At 48.9% G+C, this 12,254-nt stretch overlaps 2 protein-coding genes and 1 pseudogene across 2 annotated transcripts in view; 1 reads left to right on the forward strand and 2 right to left on the reverse strand.

Moving 5' to 3' along the window:
• LOC149366712 (flap endonuclease GEN homolog 1-like) overlaps positions 1–12,254 on the reverse strand; it is a 361,675-nt gene that overhangs the window by 137,846 nt on the left and 211,575 nt on the right. The gene's annotated exons all lie outside the window — the stretch shown is intronic.
• Positions 1,527–2,642, forward strand: LOC149366720 (iripin-8-like). The gene has a single exon (XM_089567779.1). It carries the CDS (start codon positions 1,527–1,529, stop codon positions 2,640–2,642), a length of 1,116 nt encoding a protein of 371 aa, XP_089423905.1.
• Positions 2,694–7,434, reverse strand: LOC149366721 (uncharacterized; annotated as a pseudogene).

The following is a 12,254-nucleotide window of genomic DNA, read 5'->3' on the forward strand; positions in this document are numbered from 1 at the left end:
GCCGGATAGAAATGTTCTGTCTCTTCGCCAAATGGGAGGCGATGACCAAAGCGGCAAAATAGGGCGACGCGCTCTCCATGCCCAATTTTCATGACACCACGGTTAATCCTAGATTAAGCTGTGGTTAAGCTTGGCCCCCCTACCTCGATTTCACACTAGCAGATCCAACGGAATCTGTCTAGGGAGGGAATCGGTACACCCCATAGGCCGGGAGGGGGCCCCTTTGAGGGGCATTTAACGCTTCGTTCTTGAGTGAGACGTCACGTGAAAACTATTTGTGGACTGTGCAAAAATTTCTTGTTCAATATCCGCCAATATGGCCTGAAATTCCCAAAATAATTCGATGCACCTGGTGCAGGCGCAATCTGAAAAAAATTCCAAACAAAGTTGCCTCGGTAAACCGGGTGAGGAGTGTATACCGTGAATTGTATTAGTAATATTTTTTTTTTACGCACAACCACGTATTTCTTCGCCTAGCATTTTATAAACATGGATCCACAACAAAGAGAAGCCGATAAGATGGCACTTTTGTCGACAAAAATATGTCCGCCAGCCGACGTTTCGACCAGAGGCGCCCTGTCTTCATCCGTTTGCCGAAACGTTGGCTGGAAGGCTGAGCCTACCCCCTTCGACCCTTGTTCGTTTTTCTTTCTATAAATAGAAACAATTACTCCTCTCTGTAGTTACATTTTCGTGCAATCCCTGTAAAGGCCTGGGCGTTCGTAAATCAATATACATAGCTCCTCGCCGCCGAACTGGGTCAAGTCATCACTGGGGACCAGCAAGAGACGAGGTAGTCCAAGTGTCAGGTGCAAGACACCGCAGCCCATCTATTAAAGCCGATCTAGGGACCTTAGTTCTACATCTGTGTATTGCACCTATCTATCGGACAAAGCGAAAGCATGAATACGGTTCTCGGTAGACGAGACTTCTTAGAGGTGACCACTTCGCCGTTCCCAGAAATATCCGCCAGATAGTCAAGCCAACGTTCGTCAAGCCTGGCAGGAAAGGAACGCTGACTAATATGCCTACCCAGAGTAACATCTGCTGACATCTGTCCATCTGCCTCAAAGACAGTCTCCTTTGTGCCCTTGGTGAGGTCACCAAATAATCTATGGCAGCGTCTCTCGAGAGTTGGCAGCAGAGCACTCTTTCCCACACTGGAATTTCCGGAAAGAAGGCTCAACCAGGTCTTTCCGCGGCTTTGTGCGCGACCCAGTCGGGAGGGGGCGATCCATTGTCCGGACTGGAGGGTACCGCGCCCTTCTTGCTGTTCCTGCTACGATGAATCATGCGCGTGGCTTGACGCTCGTGCTTCAAAGCTAAGCCAATCAGAACAGCGTTTTTTCACGAGAGAGAAAATTCTTCAGGCGCCATTCGCTGTGCCTGGCCGGGGTAAAAATCGAAACTCCCATTGGCCACCGCAGAGGAAGGGGGAAAAAGCAAAAAAAAAAAAAACACCACTGCCAGTCGGTATAAAAAGAGGCGCCTTACATGCGACCTCCAGACCTCGGAAAACATCCAGCATGTTGTTTGACGGTGCGCCGCTCGTGAAAGCTCACAACCACTTCGCTGTGAACCTCCTCAAGCGCTTGGCGACGGAGGATCCTTCTTCGAACGTGTTCTTCTCGCCGACTTACATCGCCGCCGTTTTCGCCATGGCCTACGCCGGCGCCGCGGAGAGCTCGGAAGACCAGCTGTCATCGGTGCTGGGTCACACCGAGGTCGGCCTCACGGACAAGTCCTGGGTCCTCCAGGCGTACAGGCTCCTCCTCGAGCGCACGTACTCGAACGTGACGCTGGAAGTGGACAACATAGTCCTGGTGCAGGACAGCTTCGATATCTCCGAAAGCTACAGGCAGCAGCTGCAAGATGTGTTTGACGCAGAGCTCATGTCCGTGGACTTCGCCAGCTTCGGAGTCGACCCCGCGGAGGTCAACGCTTTGGAGCGAGAAAACATCGACAGCATCCTGCCCGAAGATGAGCCGCTGGGCATGGTTCTCTTCCTGTCCAACACCGTCCACTTCAAGGCTACCTGGCTGACCATGTTCGACCCGTGGGACTCAGGGAACAAGTCCTTTTTCAACCTGGGTACCACCGAGGTCAGTAAGCCGATGATGCAACTCACCAGCTACTTCCCCTACACTCGTCTCGACGAGCTCGGCGCGGCCGCCGTGGAGATCCCGTGCTCGGGAAACAGGTTCGCCATGGTGGTGCTGCTTCCGGACTCCGCGGTGGAGCTCGCAGAGCTCAGGGACGACCTGTCGCTTGCGGTTCTCGAAGACCTCGGCAGGAGTCTCTACCCCTGTCTGGTAGCGCTCAGCCTGCCCAAGTTCAACGTGAGCGTCAGCTACGACCTGGTGCCCACCATGCGAGCCCTGGGACTCAACGTCGTCTTCGGAGAGTGGGCCGACTTCAGCGGAATCAGCGCGACCACGCCGACCTACATCTCGGCCGCCTTCCACAAAGCGTCTTTTGAGGTCGATGAAGAAGGAACCGTCGAGCCCGCAGTGACCCCCAGTTCGGCGGATGGACCTCCACCGGATATCACCCCGTTCACCGTGGATCGCCCGTTCATCTACTACATCAGGGATCGAAAAAACAACCGCATTTTTTTCATGGGTGAGATCCACAGTCTTTGAGATGGGAGTCATCGTCCTCTGCACGAGAAGAATTTCAACTGAAGGAGCGGTTCAACGGCAGGCAAGCGTCTGAAAAGTCGGGTTGAAATAAACTACTCATACTTTCACTGCATTTCTGAGACTTCGTTTTTATTCCCGGTCTGAACTTCCTCATTCTTATTAGTGGCTTAGAGGAGTATGCCAACGGCCCTTGACATGGGCGTCCGGAAGGGGGGGGGGGGGGGGCAAGTGGGGCGACTGCCCCCCCCTCCTGGAATTGCGGTTATTTATGCACTAGTAGAAAACAACCACACAGCTTGATTAGCACGCTTAAGTGATATTAAGTTATCGAATTTTGCTTATCGAGTTCAATTCTTTGTTCATTAATAAATTCTGTTTGTTCTCCAAGCCTAGCCCTAATTTTTGTTTCATGTGCGCAATTTATACTACAAATAGTTCCGTTTTGGTGCTAACCTACCGCCTCCCCTATACCCGGCCATCGGGTGCACCCCCCTGGAAAAAGTTCTGCTGCGGGCGCCCTTGAGACTATTTCGTAAGGCCCATTAATATCCTCACACAAAGGCCTTACTTCTTAGATTGAATGTCCCGCAAAAACATAGCATCTAGTGAGAAGCACAGATGGTTTAAGGGAAGTAAGGAACAATGGGGATTTAACATAAGGGGTCACTGAATTGTGTAACAAAGGAGAAAGCGGATCATTTTGATGTACCTGACCGCTTCCTCTGAACATCCTCCGTCTGGTGCTGTGACAAACTTAATGGCTGTCATCTGTAATGCTTACATCTATTCTCAAAACCAGACCAATAAAAAGTATAGGCTTCCCAAGAACTCATTCTTCGGGTAATTTTTCACTTAATTGGGACCTTTCCTTGTAAGTGAGCTAGTATATATATGCGCGCGCAGGGTGTCATGACATTCGAAACACCTGTAGACTGCGACCGTGCGGCACCTGAGCTGGGGCAGCGGAAATGAAAGGATACCAGGCGGGCTGTAGTAATGAAATGAAAGAAGTGAAGGGACAGTTAGAAAGAATGGGGAGAGATAAACTACAAAGAGATCTTGTTACATATTCACACTGTCGCTCATTGCGTCGCCCGGTTTCTGGGTTTGCAGAAAATATCGCCCATCGCCCGGAAGTGCCGCGCGAGACTAGCCAATGACGGTAGGTCTTGCGGGTGCGCAACTTCCGAGCCGTTTTTTTTTTTTTTTTCACCGGAGACGCAGCCGACGTAGCCCTCACCACGGCCGGTGCTCCTCCCGTGACGTCACGAAAAGAGGCCCACAGTCGCCGCCACTTACGGCGGAGCTTAAGGAATCGCGACCGGAATCAACTAGCAGCAATAAGCTTACATTTATCAGTCCACATTTTTTTCTTTAGTTAAAATACTGGAATGAATAGCAGAGAATTTACGCGGAATTTATTTTGAGGCACTAGCCGCAAACCATCCGTGCAAAGATTGTTTAAGCACTGCTGTCAGCACCTCTATCGCATTGCGCCTTCTCGACTTTCTCAGTAGATGTTTTTCTTCATGCATTACTTGAAATAAATTTGCCAATATTTTAAAACTTTTCCTTTTTTTCACCTGGTTTTATGAAGCATAACGATAATGAAGAATCAAAAACTCTCGAATAGCTTTCACAACTGCGTATGTGTATTTTTATTGGAGATACATGTATTTGTTCTAGGGTCATATTTTACATGAATACGATCGCTTTCGATACAGGTACATACATTGCCACAGTATTTACAACATAACAAGTGGGTTTAGAAGTTGACATATAAAACACTCATGTTGCTATTTACAACGGAACCGCTGCCTTATTCCGCAGAGTCTCAGCTTTTCTCTTTTTCGCCTTGGCGTTGGCATCCAATATTTTGTCGTTCATCTTGCAGCAGTAGTTCTTGAGGAAAATGTTCGTGCTACACCACAAGCGGTGTTTTAGAACAACTTCGCACTTGTGGCCATCCTCGCAGGTGTCAAACTGAGGAATCGTCACCGGCGAGCAGTTCAAGCGTGAGGTCCGTGACTAAATGAAAAAGTCCTTGTTTGTTGATAGTTGCTTAACAACTACGTAGTTGTGTGCGACAGCGTTTACGGCAAATGTTGCTGGGTAAACAAGCCCGCCCCTGTCAAGTTGCTTCACAAGGTCGTATCGTCCATCCGTGTCGGATATTGATGTCGTCCTTTTTTCCGTGAGCGCATCCCTGCATTTTGTAGACTTGAGCTTTTTAAGTGTTGCGTACTCTGCATAGCCTGCCACATATACCAGCACCGGGACGATGTCTTTTAGTTCCGACAGTGCATCTTCGGTCACCACTACATTTAGGCTAGGTCGTGGATAGTCTGGTCGCAAGTGAAGCTCATCCCATCGCTCATCCTTACTGATGGCTGGCAAAGTGCTTTTTAGCTGTAGCTTCTTTTCACATTCATACACTTGCCTCATCGACACATGATACTGGGATCCAGCGAGCATCCTGTACTTTCCGAAGCGCTCCTCCAGACTGTCGGTTTGGATCTTTCCTAGAAGGACATATATGATAGCTTGAGCTCTTCGAAGCAGTACTTCGTAAACTCCACAAAAGCATATGTTGTGTGGTCGATAGCGGCATGGGTCTCTCTTGTTAGCGTACCGCTGTCCAAACTTTTGCCTTTCCACTCCTCCAACCAGGCCAAGAGATTGTGAAGGAAATTAATCTTGATGTCATTTTCCAAATTAAACACTGGTTCTTGCAACTTGTCTCTAAGCCTTTTTTCCTTCCAAGGCGTCCTCACGTTCACAATCTTCCACCATTTCACCACCAACTCAATGAAAGTGGCAGTCCCTTTGAAAAATAAGAGGTTGTGCTTCATCCCAAGGGCTCGCAGGGCCTGAGGAAGGTATTCATTGAAAATTTGCAAAGCCAACTTTACATTTTGTCGTTCGATGTTCGATGGATTGAGAGCTTTTCTTGACAGTCTGTAGCCATAGCTTAACAGCCTCTCGCACTCCAAGTTGTATAGATTCCTGATGGTAGCAAATGACGCAGAGAGCATTCGCTGTCCTCCAGTGTGGTCTTTTTCGAAGTCGGGAAAGTAGAAACAATGTTGGTCGTTTTTCTGGTTAAACCAATTATTGCGTATACACTTTAGTATGTGTACCGGGTCTATTACAAAAAAAGAGGCCTTGCAGGGTCCGATGCATGCGAATAAACAATTTGTTTAGAAGGAGGTGACGAGAAGTGACACATAGCCTTTGTGTTGATGGCATTGTTGTCACTTACAACACACACTACCCTGTAGCCAATTTCTTCCAGTATTACTTTCCGCAGCAACTGGTGCAGATACTCTGATTGAGCTTTTTGGACAGGGATGATGTGAGCGGCTTCCTTAAATTGGCACAAGAGGCTCTGCACCATAAAGACAAGTGCGTTGGTTGCTGCACCCGAGCTGTTCAGAGCAGCACCTGTAATATTGCCTCCTTTATAATCGAAATAAGGCTTGATGTGAATTTCGTCCACCATCAGTGTCACAAAACGTTGGCGAACATTCAAGTCGGTGATTCTTCCGGCCATGTAGCGGAGGAACGATTCACTTTGATGTTCGACTTGAGGATTCATGCCATACGGTGAGCATATTGATCGAATGGTCACTGGGTGCGGCAGAGTCATGATTCCAGATCCGCGGATATATTGGTATGCGTGAGGCGATACAGTGAAAAGTAGGCAGCAAAATATCATGAAGTCGGCTTAGTAGCGTCTCCGAACTTTTTTCATTGAGAGTAGCTTCAATTGCTCGCTAAGAAATTGTATGATGTTGGTGCTCTCATCTGTGGGCGAAAAAGATAACTTTTCCAGCAGGAGAAGAATCTGCTTGCAGATGTCGTCGTTAGCAGATTCAGGACTTTGACTGAGGTCGCCACTGCTTTTTTTCAATGACCTCAAGAAGCTCCACCATTGCTTTCTTGTTGTTTGCTACTGTTGGGATGGAGAAATTGGTGCCTAGTTTTGTTATTGGCATTTTTACGAAGTGAACTGTCACGCTAAGGTCGGCTTTTACTGCAACTGAATATTTGATGCATGGAGCTTCGTCTCCAGTGATGTGCACTAAAATATGGCGTTCACTCCCTTCAATAGCATGCCAGAATGCAGACTTTTTGCTTCCTATATATTCCGTCCAGTCTTTTAGGTTTAGAATCCTATCTGCTTCTTGCTCTTCGCGGAACACTTCAGCTGACTCTTCAAGCGCTTTCCTCAAAGCAGCAGCCTCAAGACGCATGCGCTTCGAGTCTGGGTCATCCCTTGAGGTGCTTGGCTTAGAAGTGTAAGACGGGCATCCCGGAAACGAAGGGATTGCACCTGGGCGAAGGCGCAGATGCGAAAGGGGTGAAGTGGTGGTGCGCCCTGTAACCTCGTCGATGTGGGAGGCCTCTCGCACGATGTCAGCCTCAATAAAGTAAAGCTCGCAAACCTAGAAGGAAGTTAAATTTTTGTTTAAATAGCAGTTGTAGCTTGGCAACAGTTTTCTTGAAAGTCTGCATTCGCTACCCACAGTGCTAACCAGCTGCTAGTTTAAATACACTTTTTTTTACAATGCATGAGCATAAGCTTATCGTAGTTTGCAAAAGTAACTATTCTATAAGGAAGTTTCGAACATCTTACCCTGGACTGCGGTGATACAACTAAGTTCTCTCGTGGTATTGCCCTAATCCAGGCGTTCTGTTCTTCTTCATGCCGGGGAAACTTGAAAACGTGGTTTTTGGGACCCGATTTGTGGTTAGTCCGGCAATTGGGCACGCAGCACTTGTTAGGCATATCCTGGCAGAAGCGTAATCCACATTCCGTAATCCAGCGATGGCACTAGAAGATCGTCTCGGACACAACCGCACGCGAAGCACGAGGTTAGGCACAGTCAACGTCTAGAAAAAAATGTGCGTTCGGAAGCATGTCGCGACATGCCGTGACTTTCCCGCAGGCAGTGAAGGAAGTGTCACGTGTTACCAGAATGGATCGCATTGTCGTCTCCTTCGTCCCCCACTCTGACTTCTCGGTCCAGACCTCATTTGTGTACCTTCCAGGCCTCATTTTCAACACGAGTGCGCTGCTCGTAGCTTCGAGACGTGCTGCACGGAACTTCTATGTGGGCCTCTTTCGCGTGACGTAGCTCAGGGGGGGAAGTAACAGCCCGCAGGCCTTATGTTGAGACCGGCCGTCGGGGATTCACGAAGGATCGCATGCACTCATTCAGTGAGCTGACCCAGGCATACAGAGCCTCTCGCCAGCTCTACCCCCCGCCCCACCCCTCCCTAGATAACAGACACGCAACACTCTGGCGCAGATTACAAACACATACTCTCCCCTCGCCCCTTACCCTAACCCACTATCATCCCTCCTTCCCCACTCCTGCTTGCGCCCTATGCCCAGAACCCTTCGCTTCTTCCCTCCACATCCTTTCCCTCTGCCCGGCGGACCCTCCCCCGCGGGACCTAGAGAACCTCAAGACCTGGGAGGACTGGGAGACCCTGCTGCACTCGGAGGACCCGGCCGTGCAGACCATCGCCACCGGCCGTGCTGCCAGTGTTATGGACCTCAGGAACATAAACACTTGAGTGCAGTGGGGTCGTGCGGGGACCCTGGGGCGTGCCCCGAATTCCTTTGTAAATAAAGTTTTCTCTCTATCTCCCTGTGTAGTGTTTTTTTTTTATTTTGCATTGAATATGGAAGGTAAAAGAATTTTTCTACCCCGGCATCTGCTATCGCCGCTGGAAGCACCTGAGCTGGGGCAGCGGAAATAAAGGATAGCAGGCAGTGTGTAGAAGTGAAAGGAAAGGGGTGAGGGGATAGTAGAAAGACAGGCACTGCGAGTTTCCGTTGGCGTACCATGGCGGACAAAGACGCTGGGGAGGCCGGCAGCAGACTGAAAGAGCGCGCGCTCATGGAGGAAGGAAAAAATGCGTGCGCTTTTCTGTCACGTGACTTTGCGTATTGGACAAAAATAAAATTATTGCCCACATATATTTTTGTCAATGTTTTTATTGCGTTTTATCTTGTGTGGAGCCTTAGGAACGTTGTTCTACGCGTTAATTAACGCAAAATGACTGAACGCTGAAGTGGCAGCAGTCGAGCAACATCGAAAACGCGCCGCTCCGACGCCGAGTCGCTTCGTGCGGTTTGCGCCAGCGACAGCGGTGGGCGACGGCGTCGTCATCGCGCGACTCATCGCGAAGGAATATCGCCTCATGCGGTTACCGCTTAACACATGCACTAAGCTGAACACGCGCACGAAACAACGCTCAGTACATCTCCCGGTGCGTCTTCTTCGGGTCCCAGCCTCTCAACAGCGCAGCAAAATAAAGACGCAGACAAAAGAAATTACGAGACGGGACAACGAATATTGAACAATAAACTAGCCGGAACTTCAATACGTTACATAACTGTTCTGTGACTGCTCTCTGCATCCCACAACGGTCTTACATTCATAACTCGCTGACTTCAACGAGAACGGCAGGCAGTAGTCTGGCGACAATGCTTCTGTTGTGGAATATGGCGGACGTAGTGCAACCACCGTGACTGCGGGGCTTTATCGTGAAATTCTGGTCACCGCAACTGCAGCGAAGACGTCACCGGCAGTGATAAATTGCAAGCATAAGATCTTCGCCACACTTCGTAAGGTTCTTCCGGAGATCTTCTTTCGTGCCTGCCATCCGGAGGCCAGGCTTGCTACCCGTAGATCGTAGCGTCCCAGCACTGATTATTATAGCTGCCCCGTTTTTAAAGGACGCGACTGAGTAGACGCTGTATTCGGTGTTCACATTTCGCAGGGATCGTTAAAAAGGCCTCGCCTTTTGTTACTACCTGGTTGCTCCGACCGCGCCGTGGCTGCCTGGTCGATGTTATGCTCACAGGTCGCCTCGTTGCGTTCTTATCGGGTGACAGCGGAACCCGTTTTTGAGGAAAATCGGCTTGTGTGGAATCCCATTATCTCTGAACGGCGGGTATTGGCGATAGCTTTGTTGCATTGTTTTGCGCTGTGGTGCTATGCCAGCTGTCGCGATGGGATGCTGCCATCAGCTAACTGCTCGCACAATTTGGCGCAATTAACTCCCTTTCTAGACTGGAGTAAATGCTGGTAAATCCTCATTTTTACTCCCTCATGGGAGTAAAATGGAGGACAGTCCACCTTTTTACTCCCCACTCATGGAGTAAATGTTTTCACAAATGGAGTAAAAAGGGTTGGCCGCCACCATTTTTACTCCTTTTTGGGTATATTTTTGTTTACAGTGCAGTCTAGAAAGGGAGTTAATTGTGCCAAATAATCCACCAGGGCCGAAATGGAGTAAAAAAACACACCATTTTGTGCAATCCTCCCCGCCGCCTAGCGTCTCGTCTGCTTTTAGTCAGTTGTCGGATAACGGCGGTGAGTGACGACCGCTTGGTTACCATCATCGCTGGATCTCTGCTGACTTCTGCTCTTTCACGGGCGCTGCCACGGTACAAGATATCGACTTGTCGCCGTTTTCCGCTGCAGTACGTTACATAATTCAATTGCTCCTGTGAACCCTCCAGTGCTCTAACGATACCTGACTTTCCTTTGTTTGTGTCGCCACTCCGTTACAGGCCTGCTTTTCACAGGCTTTTTACAGTGTGGTTCTCGCAATGTATTGCAGCAGATTATGTGTTGCATGTACATGGAACTGTGATAGAACATAGTGTCAACGCTGAGCTCTTGATTGAGCTCATGAGGCCACATTTTTTCTCAGTCATATCGAAAAGCCAAGCCTTAATGAAGTGAATATGAAAGCAACACTGCCATTCCAAACTACCATAAGGTGTATTTTCATCTTTTCTGGTCTGGTTTTGGGTCAAATATAGCGTGGTGCATGACCGTGAAAACCACTCAGCGGCTCCTTTTCAGTTTTCAAGCTACTGATTATAATGTTACATCCCTTTATCTACGAACATGGCCAACGAAACGAGCTCGTACAGCAAAAGGACAAGCAGACGACTCCTGACGCGTACGCCGCCGCTGGGCTAACAGATGGCGGAAAGAATGCGTGACGCGGGGTCACATTAGGGCAGCGCAGTTTCCCAAGTTAGGTTACCGGCGGGCCGCAGAGCTACTGCCCGTTTCCGCCGCTGTCACTGCTGTAAGAATGAGCCTGAATGAGGATAAACATGACGCCATTTTTGGGTTCCATCTCTGTGGGTAGTAAAAAATTTACTCCCTTTTCACTCCAAAATAACTCCCTTATATAAGGGAGTAAAAAACTCCTTTTGTGTGTGCGTTAGAGGGCAAGCCATTTACTCCCTTTTGGGTGTTTTTTTGCTAACAGTGTAGCTGCTGCCGTCTACTTAATTTCAAGTCTCCCCGTTACCCTCCGAAACACAGCCCCACAGGGGAGCACTGGCAGTATACAACTATATATGTACTGTCCTCGTGAAGGGTCTTGGCAGATGGTAACGCTTTGCACTGTTTCGGGTTCTTCAAAAATATTTAATCTGAAAGGGCTGTATGAAAAGGCTACAAAGCGCTCCTATTTTCAGGCTACTCATTCTTCAACATCCGACGATGGTTCTGTCTTCGCGGTCGCCTGCCACTAAAAGCATTTTACAGCTGCACAGTTTTCTCGTTGGGGAAGCCGCACCACTCCTCCATTTACGCTAATACGAGTCCATACACCCTGTTACTGTGTGTGGCTTTTTGAGCTTGCAACACACCATGCGAGGCGATTGCACCGACTGCTCAGCCTTGAGGGACGATGGGTTCAGTGTGCTTTTGATTCGAACGCAATTAATCGCCCGCCACAGTGGCCAGTAGCGCATGTCGCTTAGTCATGTGTTGCACAATTCACTGCAGCGAATACGAGTCGATGTCGTATCGAGCAAAGTGCATTGTATGTCAAGGCCTGACGTGTCGTAGCGGATTATGCAGCGCAAGAGACCGCATGGCGCATACTACCGGCAACAAAGGCGGGCAGTTAGCTATGGGTTAGCTGCATCGAATGCAGAGCAAACACAGCATACCCCCAGAGCTCGACAGCCGGTGTAATCGTCTCGCATAGGTGTGTTCAAAGCGCACAAAGCCACATCAAGCAACTATACCGACGCATATACGCGCAGCACATAATGCAACGCTAAACAGGCCAAGTGGCGTGAGCTATCGGCAAACCACTGCAAGCAGATAGTGATGAAAAACATGGGCGCAGGCAGCAGTGCACAAGTCCATCGAACAATAATTTTAGGTTATTAAAGCGAAAGCATTACTTGGCTAAGTCGATAGTTTCGTGTCCGCAAAACGTGTCGGCGGCGTTTTCTCAATTCGTGTGAGAGTTAAGCGAAAAAGAATGACTGTGCGTGATCGAGGATGATGTGAGGATGATGCACGTCAAAATGTGGTCGCTGTGGAGTAATTAGTTAATTAATTAGAGCCAAAAATGTCCCAAAGGCGTCAAAATAGTATCGGACGTCGATATAGTGCGAGGACGTGACAACAGTACGAGGCGTCAAAATTGTGGAGGGCAAACACAACCAAGTGACACAGGATGATAAAATAACGTTTTGCACCAAATTTGATTGATCTGGAGTAAATAATTAATCAGAAGACAAAAGATCACTTAGACGTCAAAATAGCCCCG

Source organism: Amblyomma mixtum, chromosome 1, assembly GCF_055824585.1.
Source record: "Amblyomma mixtum isolate Tamu chromosome 1, ASM5582458v1, whole genome shotgun sequence".
Taxonomy (NCBI): domain Eukaryota; kingdom Metazoa; phylum Arthropoda; class Arachnida; order Ixodida; family Ixodidae; genus Amblyomma; species Amblyomma mixtum.

Bases quoted from the DNA above. Each gene is read 5' to 3' on its own strand.
- LOC149366720 (XM_089567779.1), top strand. From the start codon at position 1,527: ATGTTGTTTGACGGTGCGCCGCTCGTGAAAGCTCACAACCACTTCGCT.